Source organism: Pseudorca crassidens, chromosome 20, assembly GCF_039906515.1.
Source record: "Pseudorca crassidens isolate mPseCra1 chromosome 20, mPseCra1.hap1, whole genome shotgun sequence".
NCBI lineage: Eukaryota > Metazoa > Chordata > Mammalia > Artiodactyla > Delphinidae > Pseudorca > Pseudorca crassidens.
Window position 1 is genome coordinate 9133023 of NC_090315.1, and position 17133 is coordinate 9150155.

General features: G+C 58.9%; 2 protein-coding genes across 3 annotated transcripts; one reads left to right on the plus strand and one right to left on the minus strand.

The window, feature by feature from the left end:
• Positions 1-602: 602 nt before the first annotated feature.
• LOC137215485 (galactoside 2-alpha-L-fucosyltransferase SEC1-like) lies at positions 603-8041 on the minus strand. The gene is made up of 3 exons (XM_067720764.1): positions 7846-8041; positions 6976-7248; positions 603-1579 (listed from the first exon to the last, which is right to left on the minus strand). Exons 1-3 carry the CDS (start codon positions 8039-8041, stop codon positions 714-716), a joined length of 1335 nt encoding a protein of 444 aa, XP_067576865.1. The 3' UTR covers positions 603-713.
• NTN5 (netrin 5) lies at positions 7171-16502 on the plus strand. 2 transcript variants are annotated; one of them, XM_067720854.1, is made up of 7 exons: positions 7171-7308; positions 9276-9927; positions 12867-13055; positions 13629-13778; positions 14203-14256; positions 14471-14551; positions 15881-16502. In XM_067720854.1, exons 2-7 carry the CDS (start codon positions 9297-9299, stop codon positions 16243-16245), a joined length of 1470 nt encoding a protein of 489 aa, XP_067576955.1. In that variant the 5' UTR covers positions 7171-7308; positions 9276-9296; the 3' UTR covers positions 16246-16502. The 2 variants fall into 2 exon arrangements, with proteins under 2 accessions (XP_067576955.1, XP_067576956.1); XM_067720855.1 differs by lacking the exon at positions 14471-14551.
• The last annotated feature ends 631 nt before the right edge of the window (positions 16503-17133 follow it).

The window sequence follows — 17133 nt, forward strand, 5'->3', positions numbered from 1 at the left end:
AAATCCTCTTTTCCCTCACATTCTTTCATGATAAGGCCCCATGAAACCCAAAGCCTGAATTCTTTTTTGTTGTTGTTGTTGTTTTTGCGGTACGCGGGCCTCTCACTGTTGTGGCCTCTCCCGTTGCGGAGCACAGGCTCCGGACGCGCAGGCTCAGCGGCCATGGCTCACGGGCCCAGCTGCTCCGCAGCATGTGGGATCTTCCCGGACCGGGGCACGAACCCGTGTCCCCTGCATCGGCAGGCGGACTCTCAACCACTGCGCCACCAGGGAAACCCAAGCCTGAATTCTTAGCTGCCAAAAATACCCAGCTCCTCTTTACTTGAAGGCAGGAAGAGTTTCATCGCCAAACCCTCCAAGGAGGCAAGTATTTGGACTCCGTGCTCCCGGATCTATAAAGAAGCAGAGGGCAAAAATACGTTTCCATTTCAAAGCAGTCCAAATGTCCAGGGCATGCCAACCACATAAATGTTAGTGGTCCACACTTACCACCTGTTTCCAAGACACTACATGAATTCGTTGCATTCTCACGAGGAGCTGCATTATGTCCGTTTTTTCAGGTGGCACACTAAGGCACAGAGAGGTTAAGTCACTTATCCAAAGTCACCCAGCTAGGAAGCAGAGCAGCCTGGATTTAAACTCAGGCGTGAAAGCCCATGCGCTGCACCCCACACACTGCTGTTGGGCCCAAGGGTGAGGCAGGGACAGCAGGGCTAGGGGCCATTCTCTCTAGCCTGCCCCAGGTTGGCTGCGGTACCTACCCACTTCGGCAGGAAGGCCACCTGGCGCTTAAAGACCACGTGGAAGGGGGAGTTGGGCAGGTAGACGGTGTTCCCACCCGTGAGGCAGGTGGCCCAGAGCCCAGAGGTGCCCACGAAGAGTGGGCTGCGGTAGCGAGCCCGGAACCAGTCCAGGGCCTGCTGCAGGTAGCCCCGGTTGGCCACCACGCCCTTCCACACGTTGGGCATAACGTGGACGTAGTCCCCCCAGCGCACGTGGACCCCTACGTAGGTGCTTGGCCGGCTCCCATTCACCTGCAGACCCTGCAGAAAATTCTGGGCCTCCTCACGCACGCGGTCGTGCAGGGTGAACTCCTGGAGGATCTCGGCGCGGAGGTGGTGGTAGAAGGTCCACGAGCAGGGGTAGCCGGTGAGGCGCACGTACTCTCCCGGGATGTGTCGGTACCGCTCTTCCATCCAGTCGTTCAGGGGGTAGTTCTGCCAGGGGATTCTGCTGGCCGTGGTGTCGTGCAGGACGGGGAGGGTGATTCTGAAGATGGGGGCCAGCGTGCTGTGCATCTGGGGCGGGATGAAGGCCGGCCGCCCATTCATCTTGGCCAGGGCGAACAGGGTAGCGTACTCCCCCATCTGGTTCCCCAGACGGCCTTTGGAGTTGATGGTGGACATGGCCCCCCAGGGCAGGTGTCTGGGGAACAGGACCACGTGACCCCGGTAAGGCCTGGGGGCGGGCACCCGGGCCAGGCGCTGGAGGCAGTGGAAAATGGTGGACCCGGCAAAGATGACAAAGAGGAAGTAGATGGTGGACAAGGAAGGGCAAGTAGCCCAGAATCTCACGGTGGCTGCGGGGAGGAGAGACGACTTGATTCAGGAGGGATGGGGCGTGAGTTCATTCGCTCACCCCACCCCAAACCACTTGTTCATTGGCTCACTCAGCCCATCCAGGCGTGTCTAGTGGCCTCCACCGTGGATGTCTTAGAGCACAGACCCTGGACCCCTCTGGCCCGGGTTTAAATCCCAGCTCCACCCCTTACCAGCTGTGTGACTTTAGTCAAGTTACTCCTGAATCGCAGTTTCCTTGCCCATTAAAAAACAATGACTGAGGGCTCCCCTGGTGGCGCAGTGGTTGAGAGTCCTCCTGCCGATGCAGGGGACACGGGTTCGTGCCCCGGTCCGGGAAGATCCCATATGCTGTAGAGCGGCTGGGCCGGTGAGCCATGGCCACTGAGCCTGCGCGTCCGGAGCCTGTGCTCTGCAACGGGAGAGGCCACAACAGTGAGAGGCCCGTGTACCGCAAAAAAAAAAAAAAAGCGATGACAGAGTTGAACCATTTGAGAGTGCCAATATTCAACCATATTTTTTCCTACACAAACAGCCGTTTCATATGGTCCAACCTAACAGAACTAGCTCATCTGTAACATTTTTAGAACAGTGCCTAGCATACAGGAGGCACTCTGTGTAAGCCTTGGAAAATAAAGACTTCTAGAGTGTTTACTACACGCATCCCTGGGAGCTCACGAATCTATTAAGGCTGCATATACACAGGTTCAGAACCTAGACTGTGAGGCTAGACAAGCCCAGGTTCACGTGCAGACTCTGCCTCCTGCTGGCCAACCCGGAGCACGTTAGTTAACTCCCTGGGGCTCAGTCTTCTCCAGAAAATGGGGCTAACCATAGCCCCTGCATGCCGGGCTCCCGGAAGGGCCCCTGCCATGACAAGCGCTAAGTGCCTCCCGCTGCCGTCAGTGGATGTGGTGGATTCAAGCTGCTGCAGAGTCTTTGGCGCTCCTTCCCTGACTCTGGGTGGGCCTGTGACTGCCTTGGCCAATCACATATGGCAGAAGTGACACTGTGCCATTTCCCGGACCAGGACTTAAGGGTCCGCCAGTTCCCACCTCCTGCCTCTGTAACGTGCTCTCTGCGTTGCCACGTCTAGCTGCCTAGATTTAGCTTTTTTTATAGTTAGGTCTCCGATGAGCCCTTCTTCTTCTTTCTTGTTGGTAACCACTTTATGGAGATAATATTCAAATAGCATACAATTCTCCCATTTAAAGTGTACGACAGCTTTTCGTATATTCACAGAGTTGGGCAACCATCACAATTAATTTTAGAAAAGTTTTATCGCCCCCAGAAGAAACCCTGCGCCCCTCAGCCATCCCCACCCCGTCTTCCCATCCTCCCCGCCACCTCCCTCCAGCTAACCTACTTTCTGTCTCAGTGGATTTACCTACTCTGCGTGCTGCATATAAATGAATCACATAGTAAGTAGCTTTGTGACTGGCTGCTTTCACTCAGTGTCATATCTTCAAGGCTCATCCACGTTGCAGCGTGTGTTAGTACGTCACTGATTTCTTTTTACCGCCGACTAATATTCCACGGCAGGGATAGCCCTCGTTTTATTTATCAGTTCATCAGTTGTTAGACATTTGGGTTGTTTCCACTTTGGGGAATTATGAATCATGCTGCTGTGAACACGCATGTCCAAATCCCTGTGTGGACCTAAGTTTTCATTTCCTTCTGGTACTTACCTAGGAGTGGAATCGCTGCGTCATGTGATAACTAACTGTGTTTAACACTTTCAGGAACTGCAGACTGGCTTCCAAGCAGCTGCCTCATTTTCCATTCCCACCAGCAGCGTATGAGGGCTCTGATTTCTCCACATCCTCGCCAACACTCACTACTGTCTGTCTTGTTGATCGCAGTGGGCGTGCCATGCTAGCTCGGTGAAGCCTACACTTTTGAACCTACCCAGACTCCCTCCAGCTCCTGCCTCTGCCTGGGCTCCATGAACCTCAGTTTCCCCATCCTTGTAATGGGGTGGAGAATCCCTTCTTCAGGGGTTGCTTCTTTTTCAGTCCATCTCTCCTCCAGCTCTCCCCTGGGCTCCCAGAAATGGTCTTTTCACGCTGGGTCTCCAGTGTGTCCTGACCCGCTGTGTCCTCTCCCCTCCTCTGTTCCCCTGACCAGGCAGCTGTGGTTTCCCTGTGGCTGTCCCAATGCCTGCAGCTCAGGAGACCCCCAAGGCCCCTACAGAAGCCCTGGATTGTGTGGCCCCCGCTCTTCCTCATCTGGCTTCCATCTCACCCCCTCAGGCTCCCCATCTCTCCCTCCACTGGCCCCCTTAAATGTCAGGGCTCTGTGGGCCTCACCTCCACTCTCCGCCTCCTCTTCCTCCTATGTTCCAGGGCTCCTCACTTTATTAATCTGACCCCTGTGGGAAATCTGAACACTCTTGGGCCCTCCTCAAAGGTCTCACATTCAACGTGGGTTCCCAGTGAGGTCAGCTGACTCTTACCACATGAAGCATATATTACGCTCCCTCCCCTGAGATGTACAAGAAATGCCTTGCTCGCTGCTTTAGTCTCTAAAAAGCAAACTAAATCTGCCCCTGAGCCCCTCTTCTCGCTGGGCTGGTGACAACTCTGAGCCAATCCTTATCACACAGCCTGTCCAGCTCAGGCCCTGCCTGGGGTCCGGCGCAGAGGAGGACTCAAGCTTCCGCCTCTGGTCAGCTCAGCCAGAGCCCCAGGCCGCTCTCAAAGCCCGCAGGCAAGCTGAGCAGGGATTGGAGCCAGGGCTACTGGGGAGGAGAAACCAGCTGAGGACAGAGGTACCCACCCAGGGTCACCTCCACGGTGTGCGACTCGTGCAGTTGCACAGGGTCCCTGCTCTGCTCTAGCCGTCTAGAAAGTCTCCATAAGCGAGAGCAACGCAGCCCGGGTTTTCATTTTGCACTGGGCTCTGCACATCAGGTAGCCCAGTCTGGCTGCCACCTCTGTCCTCCAGCCTCAAGAGCTCCCTCTCCTGGCCTCTCATGAGCCTACACAACTGAAAAGCCACAGGAAGTAATGAACCAAAGCTGGTGCTTCTGTGGTTCCCGACTCAAGCCAGGCACTGGTTTCAGCGCTTATATCCTGGTCCACGATTCCTTACTGACCATTTTCATGAAGATTGCTGGCAAACCCCAACCTGAGTTGAATTCACTTGGGGACAAAATCTGAACCGACGTGCCGCTATTCATAGACTTCATTTATTTTGGAGCAAACACCCATGTGTTCTGCTTGCAGAAACAATAATGTTTGATTATGGGATGCTGCCCAGACCCCGCCGGGGGAGTTGTAAAATATAAAATGTAACCTGTGCGCCCCATGATGGTGTCAAAACACCGGTTCTGCGGCATGTCTGGTCCACAGAGTTTCAGATATTAGACTGTAGGCCTATCTTCACTCATTTGGTCTTTGTGATCTCCCATGAGGAAGGTACTTTTTTATGCCAATTTAACAGAAGAGGAAACTATGACACAGACAGGTTAAGAAACTTGGTTTGGGTCACGCAGCTAGGAAAGACGTGGAGTCTGGATTTGAAACCGGTGTGGTTCGGGAATCTGTGCTCATAATTACGATCCTGGATTTTTCCACTATGTCCTGAGGAAGGGATACTCAGCTGCACACTCCCAGTGCAGTTATTCAGGGGCTCTGACATGCCCTGCCTCCTGGGGCCTCTGTGATTGCTGCGTCACCGTCACCGAGATAGGGATGAAAGATGTCTCTGGAAGCCCAGAGGTGTGGGTCCCGCCCTGCTGAGCCCACCTCAGAGCTGTGGCCCTGGGAGGTTCTGCCTCTGGGGCGCTGTGAGGGTAAAGGTGCCCCATACTTGAGGAACTGCCCCTTCCCCCCAAAGTCTCCTCCCCAACTCGGGGAGTTGTTTCCTCTCTGCTCTCTGCTTCTACCCCCCACCCCAGGCCCCTTCAGGGGTGATAATCGCCTCAGGCAGCTCAGACTATTAAAAGCAAAAGTGAGACAGCAAGCTTCCCTCCAGGGAATATTAGCTTAAGAAACTTCTAGTCCCTGGGGCGGGGGGAGGGGATGGTGGTGGATAAAGTGAGACCTAAACCTTCTTCCTGAGTTTTCTCTGACAGCAAAATTAGCCTTTGCACTGGCCACTCCCTGTGCCTGGGTCCTCCTGCCCTGATGCCCACGTGGGCATCTTGCCCTCACCTCCTCCAGGTCTCAGCCCAAATGTCCCCCTGACCCCCGCCCCCCAAACTACTTCCCTACTTGCTTTTGCTCCAAAGCATTTGTCACCTTCCATCTTTCTCTAGAACATAACGACTTCCTACTTTTTTGTCGCAATCTTGCTTTCTGGACTGTGAGTCTGGCAAGGACGGGCTGCTGCGCGTGTTCGTGCGGTCAGCAGAGCGTCAGACACACAGTAGGAAGTCAGTGAGCACCAGCTGAATGGATCAGCGCGGCGAGTACTGCACTAGTTACTCTGTCCATCAGGCCGCCCGCCCGCGATCTCACATGTCCCCCTCTGACTTGGTGGCGTCTCCTTCTCCTGCAGCTAACTCCTCCTCCTCGCCGAGGCTTACCCATGTCCCCACCCTGCCTCCTGCCCCCGGGGCTGCCTCTCCACTGCCGGCTGTGAGGGTCACCCAGAACCAGAATCAAGGGGAGCCTTGGCTGTGCCCTCCCGCCCCAGACACTGGGTCCCCAAATCCCTGTCGGGGTCGGGCCCACGCTATGCCACAATCAATGCACTCTAGGCCACAGCAGCTAATGTGGCGCCCCATCCTCCTGAGGCCCTTGCTTTCCTCAGGGGGAAGTGAAGAAAAATGTTATTTTTCTAGTCAAAACCATTCGGATAAAAAAAAAAAAAAAACACCATTCGGATATGTAATGGAGTTGAGGGCAACATTTGCATGAAAGGGTCATGAGTGAAGTGTTGAGGCCTCACAGTAAACTGGCCATGGAGGGATCCGCTTTGAGCTCAGTCCCCCCCGGGGGTCCCTGACTTCTCCCTCCAGCCGCTAGAACCACCAAGGTCCCAGGCATTCATATCTCCCCCTCCTCCTTCCCCACCACCTTAGAAAGCAGCCCAAGTCTTTGGGTTTCCAGGTGAGTGGTGCGACCCTTCAAAGAGCACTGACTTTTTAAGGCTTGAAAGCGACTGACCTTCATGCTCAGTTGACCCACAGCGGACAGAAGGTTCCAGAGGGCAGGAGGGGCTGGCTTGGGGTCACAGAGCCAGAGGCCCACGTCCCGCCTCAGTGTCAGCGGCCCTGACGGCGGCGCGCTCCGCGGCAGGCCAGCCCCTTCCTGATCACAGCCGCCACGTGCTGGGGCTGAGCCCGAGCCTGCCTGCACCGAGGAGTCAGGAGCCGCGGGGCAGGGGCGGGGTGTGCGGGGAGCACGCACCCCAGGCCCCGGAAGGCCGTCTGGCCGCCGTCCCCTCCTACCTGCCTTGAGCCCTCTGGGCCAGCCTGCTCGGGGCTGTCCAGCTGCGGGCCTCTGGGGGACAACGGCGCTCATGTCCCACACAGCGCTGGGTGGCGTGGCTGCCCGGGGTCCCTGCGGGGAGAGCGTGGCTGCCTTGGCGAGGGGACTGGGGCGGGGTGGTGTTGGATTCTTAGGCTCTGCTCTGAGCTCCCGCCCAGAACCCCTACTAGCCCGGGGGCTGAGAACAGCCACTCTGCACTCACTCCCGAGAGCCCACGCTGGCCGCCAAGCTCCTGCGGGAGGGAAGGGCCGTGAGCGGCTGACTGCAGAGGACAGTCTCTTCCAGGGCACAGGTTTGGACAACGACAGGGGTGAAGGGTGGGGTGTGTGCAAAAGAAGCCGGGGAAAGGGCCTGGGTCCCAGGTGGAACCCCACACTGCCCAAGCAAGAGGCCTGACCCTGGACCTGGTGGGTACACGGCTAGATTCTGCCCCTTAAAGTGGGGGCCAGGGTGGGCTACAGTCTCCAGAGGGGCAGGGACTGGGGGCCGGACATCTGGGCTCCCCAGTGGCAGGCGGTGGCGTCTGGATCCCCCAGGAACACCGTGGGACGCAGCCGGTTGCCCGGGGTACTAGGGGCCAGAAAGCGGTACCCCGTGAACCGCCCAGGCAAGAGAGGAGGTGGGGGATGGGGCGAGCCCCTTAGCAAGGCCGGTGCCGGGGCTCGGGGGCAAACGCCCGGCACAAGAGCTCAAAATGGCGCCAGGCTCCTCCTCGGGAGGTGCGGAGGGCCGCGCCCGTCGTCTGGGGCGGGGGAGGCGGCCTCCGCACCAGGCGACTGCGGTGGGAACGCTGCGGGCTGCGAAATCAGGCTGGGAGAACGGGACCCACCCGCACCCACTGCTACCTCTTCGACTCCCAGCTGGGGCACAAACCCGGGTCCAGATTCAGAGCCAGGGGCCTGGACAGTGGGGCCCAGAAGGGCTCCAAGGCCCCCAGACCCGAGTGGGCTCCTCATCAGGGGCTGCCAGCCCGGGGGGGGGGGGGCGGTGGGGTGGGTGGGCGCGCATTTCCGCTCCGGGTCCATCCTCGATCCTGCCACCCCCGGCTCTGGACTGCTGGTCCCTGCGGACGCCCTAGCATCTGGCCCTGCCCTGTCTCCTCTCCTCCTTTAGTACCCGCCACCCCCGACATCTGTTCCCCCTTCTGCTCTGGGGACCTTAGGACTGGAGGGGAATGCGGGGGCTCTGATTGCCGGACCCTGAGGCCTAGGATGGCAGTGGAGGGTGGGGAGGGCAGAGGTTATCAGAAATGCAAGCACAGGGTCCTCCCATCGCGAGCCCCAAGGGGAAACCAGGGGTCTGCCCTCCCAGCCCAGGCTTCCAGCCCCCAGGCATCCCCGTCCCCATCGGGTCCCTCAGCACAGCTCTTGGGGCTTTGAACCTGGGTGAGAAAGGGTTAAGAGCGGGTGGAGGCTAGGGCTGGGTGGCAGGGAGGCCTGGTTGTTTGGGTTGTTTGGTGATAATCCCCCTCCGTGCCCTGGGCGTGGAGAACACGGTTAGGGCCCCACGTGGGAAAGGGCCTCCACTCTGATCCCAATCCCCATGGGCCTGGCCTCCTGCTTCTGCTCCCCGCCCCCTTCCGCCTCCCCGGTCAGGCCTGCGGGCCTGCCTGTGCTCCTCCTGCTTCACAGGTGTCTCTGAGCCCCCCGCCCACCTGTCTGTCTCAGCCCCCAGGCTCCCTGGGACCCGTTGCCCCCCACCCTGTGGACTCTGGTTGCCTCCTGGTCTCCCCTTGTGTCCGTCCTCTCTCCTCGCAGTTCCTTCTCCCTGCCTGGCCCTTGCCCTTCACTCACCTCTGCCCCCGCGACTCTGTCTTTGCCGTCTGTGCCTCTGTCGGCCCCTTTCTCCATTTCTTTGCCACTAAGTCTTCATCTTTCTCTAACTCCCCCTCCCCTGCCCACCCGGCTCCTCCTTTCTCCCCCTTGCCCCCTCTTTGGGTTTCCCCATCTGTCCCCCCTCCCTGCCCTCTCCCCAGGGCCCCCTGCCCCTCGACACTGACGGATAGCTCTGGGGTGTTAAGCTACGGATTAGTTCAGGCAAAATTCTCGATTTTGCTTGCGTTCTTTCCCCTTTGGGTTATGTAAACAGTAATTCTCCCCAGATGGAACTATTTTCCTCGCTCAGAAGCAGCCGGGAGGGGTCTGGGGCAGGGCTGGGGGTGGAATGCTGGGGTTCCTCAGGGAGCCTGGGGAGCGGGCTGGAGGCTGACCCCCGAGGGCGGCCTGAGGCCCCCTGCCCAGACACTCGTCTCCTCTCCAGGTACTTGCCTCCGCCAGAACCATGCCAGTGACCTTTGCCCTCTTGCTCCTCCTGAGCCAGGCCAGCGCAGACCCATGCTACCATCCAGGGGGCCGCCCCCGCTTCTGTCTCCCACCAGTGACCCAGCTGGCCAGCATGGCTGCCTCCTGTCCCCAGGCTTGCATCCCCTCCCCGGGGGCGGATCTCGGCCCCCGGGCCACCTGCAATGGCAGTCTGACCCTGGCTTTGGGTGGCCCCTTCCTCCTGACGTCCGTCAGCCTGCGCTTCTGCACCCCAGGACCCCCAGCCCTGGTCCTGTCTGCCGCCTGGGCCACCGGAGGGCCCTGGAGATCACTGTGGCGCAGACCCGCCTGGCCGGGGGCCTTGGGAGGCCCCGAGACGGTGACCTTCAGAGCCCCACTGGGCCCTAAGGCCAGGGTGGTGGCCAGTCACCTCCGTGTGGAGCTCGGGGGCCAGGCAGGGCTGGCAGCAGCAGGAGTGAGAGGCCGCTGCCAGTGCCATGGCCACGCAGCCCGCTGTGCTGCCCGTGACCGGCCGCCCCGCTGCCGCTGCCGCCACCACACCACCGGCCCAGGGTGTGAGAGCTGCCGCCCATCCCACCGCGACTGGCCCTGGCGGCCTGCCACGCCCCGGCACCCTCACCCTTGCCTGCGTGAGTCCTGGGCCCACCCTGACCCGCCAGCTGGCCACAGGGCTCCAGCAGCTGGGCCCTTCTCCCTGAGGGGCAGGATGTTCTCCCCCTCCCCAGAGCTGCATGCCCCTTGCTTCTCCCCATACTGTCCTCCAGCCAGTCCCCCTCTTCGCTTCCGCCCACTCCCTCCCCACCACCTGTGCTGTCCCCAGACTTCCAGCTGTTTACATGCCCATTAGGGGGCTCCAGCGTCTCCCCGACACTTGATCACGGTGATGGTGATATGGATAACATTTCCTGAGCTCCCAGCCCAGGGCCTGGCTTGGCGCAGGTGCTCAGGTGGTATTTACTGAGTGGCTGTAGGAAAACAGGGCAACTGGACATTTTCGGAATCATCAAATCAACCACAGGGGGTAAGGATTTATTCATTAGACACATATTTATCCAGCAACTACTATGTGCAGGGCAGGTATTGCATCAGGCCCATTTTACAGATGAGGAGACTGAGGCTAGAGCTGGGAAGTCCCTTGCGCAATGACATGGCTGGGATCTGAGCTCAGGAGCAGAAGCCCAAGGGTCTTAGCTTGTCCTTGCCAGCCACCTTTATGTGCTGTCACACTAGATGTTCTCGGGCAGCAGACACGGGCATGGCCTCAGCAGCCAGCCAGACTGCCTGGGCTCAAATCCCAGCTTCTCTGCTTCCTGGCTGTGTGACCCCCAACAAATGACCAAACCTCTCTTTGCCTCCATTGGCTCACCTGTAATGTGAGGATAGTAACAGCCCTTCCTTTACAGGCTGTAGTGAAAATTCAATACATTAAAATAAAGTCCTTAGAATAAAGCCTGATACAGGACCTGGCACGGAGGAAGAGTTATCTGATTCCGCCAATGTTACCATTGCCCAGACGAGGAGGGTGAGGCCCAAGGGGACGTGTCACTTGCTCTACGTCTCACTGTCAGCAAGGGGCAGTGCTGGGACTGGACTCAGAGAAGTCTTCCGAGAGGCTGGGCCATCCACCAGCCTTCCAGCTGGACCAGAGCTCCCCAGGCCCCACTCAATGCCCTCCCCCATCCTCAGGGCTTCCAGACTGGGCCTGAGTCTGGGCCCTTCCCCATCCCTCCAGCGGCTCTCCTCAGAGACAGCCCTCCTCATCCCACCTCCAGCCTGCAGCCTTGCTAGAGTCTGAGTGTGTTACATGGCCTTGCTAACTCCACTCCATGGATAGATACACACCACACACACACACACACACACACACACACACACACACACCCTCCATTCTCTCGCTCCTGGACCTCCCTCTCTCTCCACCTCACACATCCTTTGCCCCTCTCCCCCTCTACGTCTTCCTGCAATGTCGAGTGGACTAACTTACAGACCATCCCAGCTGTCCTCTGCTCCCCACTCTGTTCTCATCACACTTGGGTCCCCTTTGACCCGCTGTTCTCATCATCCCAGGCCTCTGTCCAGTTGGCCCATTCCTACCAGTAAGATCTGATGCCCCTACAGGGGAGTGAGGGAGGGGAGAATCACGTGGCCTAAGGGTGGGGTGGGGTCCATCCTGGGGGAGGACAGGGCCTGGGAGCTGGGGAGGCTGTCCCTCTGTGGATCACCACATCCCCTCAGGCTGAGCTGGGCAGCCGACCCTCCGAACCTGGGTAACAGACCAACAGTGTTGTGATGGAGAAGGGTCTGGGCAGACAGGATGAGACTAACTCCTGTGGCGGAGCTGTGGGCTTTATAGAATCCAAAGCCCAACTCTACTGATTGATAATCTCAAGAGTGCTGCCATCCCTAATGCCTACAAAATCCCTTGAGAGAGGAACTGAGATCCCCACTGGATGGGAGGACACTGAGGCTCAGAGAGGGGTAGTCATTTTCCCAAGAACACACAGCTGTCCCAGCTCCCTGACCTTCCCGCTACTCCTTGGGGCCCTGCCAGTCCAGGCCTCTCAAACCTCTTGGGGTCAAAAACTCCTTACATATCTCCAAAGAGTGGTCCATGAACTCCCCGCATCAGCATCTCACAGGCCTCTCAAACCTCTTGGAGTCAAAAACTCCTTTCATCTCTCCAAAGAGTGGTCCATGAACTCCCTGCATCGGCATCTCACTTTGGGATGCTTGCTAGACATACAGGCCCCTGGACCCACAGAAGCCCTGGGATGGGCCCTGGCATCTGTGTTGCTCTTTTGAAACATTTCCCCCGTAATCTGGATAAGCGGTAAGGTTTGAGAGCCACTGCTTTTGAAAATCCGATCAACACTCCCCAGCAAGATGTACATGGTAAGTGGGCCTCATGTGAGCTGTATGAGAAGCACTGGAGGGCGCCTGGGTTGCAATCCTGCCTCTGACCACCCCTCAGCTGAGTTTCTTTGGGCAGATGACCTCGCCTCTCTGCCTCAGTGCTCACATCCATAAAATAGGGATGATGACAGCCCCAGTCTCACAGAGCTGCTGTGAGAAGGAAACATGCCAAGCACTCAGCACATGGCGCCTGGCACGTGGATGTGCTAAACGGGCAAGGGCATGCTCTGTGTCGGGTACGGAGTTAAGTAAGCACCGTTTACGTAGGTGGTTGCATTTCAAGATCATGAAGTAGACACTATAAATGCCATTTTACAGCAAAGGAGACGGAGCTGCAGAAAGGAGTCGTCACTTGCCCACGGAACAGTGAGACACTTACACGCGGGGGTCTGATTCCACAGCCTAGGCCCAGAGCCGCCACTCTTCTTTACACCCCCTGGTTTTACACAGACATCCAGCACATTCACCACTCCTCTCAGGCTCATGCAGCTCCAGTCCAGTGCACCCATTTTAAGGATGACAACGAAGAGCATCTAGGACCCACACTTACCTAGGGACCCCCAGGCAGTCTCTTTCCTGAGGGCAGTGGGGAGAAAGCTGGGAAAGGGGAACAGAGAGCCGGGCCTGATGTGCCCTTACTCCATCCTGTTCCTAGCCTGTTCCTGCAACCAGCACGCCCGACGCTGTAGGTTCAACTCTGAGCTGTTCAGGCTGTCGGGCGGCCGGAGTGGGGGTGTTTGTGAGCGGTGCCGCCACCACACAGCCGGGCGGCACTGCCACTACTGCCAGCCGGGGTTCTGGAGGGACCCTAGCCAGCCTATCAACAGCCGCAAGGCCTGCAGGGGTGAGTGCAGCCTGAAGCCCAGCCTAGAGGGAAAGGAGGCAGGCAGGTCTGAGGGGGGAGGGGCCGGGGGCCTGGATCCTGGGTCTGAGGGGGGAGGGGCCTGGATCCTGGGTCTGAGGGAGGAGGAGCTGGGGGCCTGGATCCTGGGTCTGAGGGAGGAGGAGCCGGGGGACTGGACTCCTGGGTCTGAGTAGGGAGGGGCTGGGGGCCTGGATCCTGGGTCTGAGGGAGGAGGGTCCGGGGGCCTGGATCCTGGGTCTGAGTGGGGAGGGGCTGGGGGCCTGGATCCTGGGTCTGAGGGAGGAGGTGCCAGGGGTCTGGATCCTGGGTCTGAGGGAGGAGGGGCCGGGGGCCTGGATCCTGGGTCTGAGGAAGGAGGGGCTGGGGGCCTGGACTCTGGGTCTGAGGGAGGAGAGGCTGGGGGTCTGGATCCTGGGTCTGAGTGGGGAGGGGCTGGGGGCCTGGATCCTGGGTCTGAGGAGGAGTGGCCAGGGAATTCCAGTCTCCTCAGTCCTTGGGGAGGAAGAGGCTGGGAGCCTGCACTGCACATCCCCAGCTCCTCTCCTCATGTAGCCTGCCAGTGCCATCCTATCGGGGCGACAGGTGGTACCTGCAACCAGACCAGTGGGCAGTGCTCCTGCAAGTTAGGGGTCACTGGCCTGACATGCAGCCGCTGCGGTCCTGGCTACCAGCAGAGCCGCTCCCCAAGGATGCCCTGCCAGCGTGAGTCCTGAGGGACAGGGCCCAAGTCTGAAGGGGGGTGGGAAGGAGACATCCCAGATCTCCAGGGGGCAGGTGTTGTGAGGACCTGCTCCGTAGGAGACGGAAGCTAGAGAGTGGAGGCCGGACTCTGAGTCCTTAGGGAGGTGAAGACTGAAAGTCCAGTCTCCTCCATCTTGGGGACGAAGAGGGTGGGAGCCTGGATACCTGGGTCTGAGGGAGGAAGGGGCTGGGGACCTGGGCTTCTGAGTCTTAAGAAAGTGGCCAGGGACCAGGACTCCAGGTCCTGGGGGAGAAAGGCGAAGTGTGCTTCCACTCTTGGGCCTCAGGGGAATAGACATTTGGGGTCTGGAAGCCTGCTTCCTCGGGGGGAGTGGGCTGCGCATGGGAGGCACTAAGGCCCTGTCTCTCCTCTGCTCTTTCACAGGAATTCCAGAGGCAACCACCACCCTTGCTACAACCCCTCATGCTTACAGCTCGGGTAAGACTGGCTGGCCTAGAAACCCCTGGCAGCAAGAGGGATCAGGGATGGGCTGACTGGGCCTCCAGGTGGGGATCCAGGGGTGTTCCACCGAGCCCAGTCCCCAAGGGTTCAGGCACCCCAGCTGTCCATCAAGATGAAATGCAGGGGATGGGCAGGGGCAGAACGCTGTAGTCCAGGCCTCAGGAGCCCACTGCAGCCTGACCCTCCCCAGACCCTCAGTGTCAAAACTACTGCAATATCTCGGACACCAGGGTACACATGAGCCTTCGGAGGTACTGCCAGCAGGAGTACGGTGAGTGCTGGGGAGGAAAAGGGCCAGCAGGGGCTCTGATCTGCTGCAAGCCGCCCCCTTCTCTGGCCTTCAGTTTCCTCAGCTTAAATGGGAAGGGGTGTTGGACTCTACAGGGCCCTTCCTGATCTAGAACCTAACAGGACAGCAGACAATGGGCAGAAGGGGCGGTGGGGAGGGGCGCTCCCTACCGTCCTAGGTCTCCTCTCTCCCCATGTTATTGGCCTTGCAGAGTTTCACGATCTCCTTCAGCCTGACGTCTCTGAGGGAGGGAGGTGGCCTCCTGAGGATGGAAGGAGAAAGGGCAACTGGTTGAATGGAAGGGATCCTTGCACCGTCTTGTCTGTCTCAGACCCCCTGCCTCCTATCAGGGTCTGAGATATCGGAGCCCCACTCCCACAGACTCACCCCACAGTTCCCTAATCCACCAGTCCACACCAGCCCCCGACCCCAGGGCCTGTGGCTGCAGGCTCTCTTGGACAATGAGTTCAGCCCAGTCCCAGTTACTTCCCTCAATGGTATAGGATCCCAGACCTCTCCTCCCTGAGGCTCAGCATCTGCGCACTAGTATCCTTGAACTTCAAAGGTGGAGGCTTCTCCCCCCACCTCCCACAGGGATCTTCTGCCCCAAAGACCCAGCTTGTCTGCCAGAGTCCTGCTCCCAACACGTCTCACCTCACCCCCTCAGAGAGGACACGTCTCTGAATCACCACTAGTATGACCTCCACCCTCAGCTTCCAAGGACTGATCTCCTTCTGGCCCCCAAATTAATCCTAAATGCAGATCCCTCCCATGGCAATACCCCTGTTTTCCAAGGGCTCTGTCTGCTCCTAATACCTTCTGACCCCTTGGCATTAGAGATCTGGACTTGCCTCTTGGGCCTTGTTCCCAGCCCCACCCACTGCAGGGTCCTCCTGGGACCTCTAACCCTTTAAGTAATCCCTGTACCCACTGCTTCTAATATGACCCCCAAAGCACCCCATCTGGCATATTCCTGGTAGGCCCCTGGGTTCCTCGCCCTGTCTGGCCTCCCTCTCCAGAGTAACCCCCACCTCCCCCGCCTTCCCAATCACAATCCTGTGACCCAACCTATCGCTCCATAAGCCCCACTCTCCTTGCTTTGACCCATCTCCCCAGAAAGATCTCACTCCTCACAGCACACAGCCAGACCCCCAGACCTCTCACTCTCAAAGGTTCAAGGTCTCTCCCTACTGATGCGATCCCGGAAGCCCACTCTCGGGTCCCGGGCCCCGGGCCCCTCCCCACCAGGACTGACCCCACGGGACCCGGAGCCTCCCCACCGCCCAGGCCTGACATCTCCCCTCCCCGCAGTGCTCCGTGCGCAGGTGCTGGCGTCCAAGGCGGCGGGCCCGGCGTGGCAGCGGCTGGCCGTGCGCGTCCTGGCTGTATACAAGCAGCCGGCGTGGCCTGTGCGCCGCGGCGGCCAGGACGCCTGGGTGCCCCGCGCCGACCTGGCCTGTGGCTGCTTGCGCCTGCGGCCCGCCACCCACTACCTGCTGCTGGGCAGCGCGGCCGCCGGCCCCGACCCCGCGCGCCTCGTCCTCGACCGCCATGGCCTCGCGCTGCCCTGGAGGCCGCGCTGGGCCCGGCCGCTGCGGCGGCTGCAGCAGGAGGAGCACGCTGGGGGCTGCCACGGCCTGCGGCCTTCGACCCCGAGCCCCGAACCCAGGATCTAGAGCCGGAGCCAGGCGGCCTCAAACTCCAAGGGAGGGACTGGAAGCAACCGCCAGAGGAGTCTTCTACCTCGACGGTGCGTCCCCCAGCAAGCCAATCAGACGCCGCAGAGCCCCTGACGTCACTTGCATGTGCCAGCACCGAGGAGGCATGAGGGACTTTTAAATAAAGGCAGCAAACCTCTTGGTCTCTGGCTAGGACACTCGACCTGTGACCTACGCAGCTAGTCCCCTCAATAAAGTCTCAACTCTTGGGGAAAGTCGGCTACAGACACCTGACCTGTGCTGGGAGGGTATCTGAGGGGCAAATGAAGAAGGCCACGAGGAAATCTGTGGAGCCGAATATGGCTACAGCTCTCTGACAGAATAGCCAATCCAATGAAAAAGCTGGTATGACGTCACTGGGTGCTAGTCAGATTTATATTGCCTGACGATTAGTTAAAGCTGGTGGGAGGGGAGGGTGGCTAGAAAAGGCGGGAAATACACCTGAGGAAAGCACAGCAGTGTCAGATTTCCAGAAAGTTCCAGATTGTGAAACACTTGGTTTCTGATGGCCCCAGGATGGTCTCTGAGAAAAGAATAATGGAACTTTGAGTGACTATCTGAAGAGGGTTCTCATGGGTTCACCTGGTCTTGAAGCACAGCCTAAACCCTTTCCTGAGGGAATAGCCAATTGGGAGCCACAGAGTGGTGTGACGTCACTTGGTGCTAAGCAGAATTCGATTCCACCCAACAGCTGGGTACCTACAGGCCAGAGGGATGGGGTTAAAAAGGCAGGAAGCTTAAGTACTATGGAATGGAAGGCCGTCAGGGCCTATGATCTTCCTTGTCACCCTGGCCTCTGCCCCCACAATCAACAAAAAAATTTCAAATTTGGGTGACCTTGGTAGG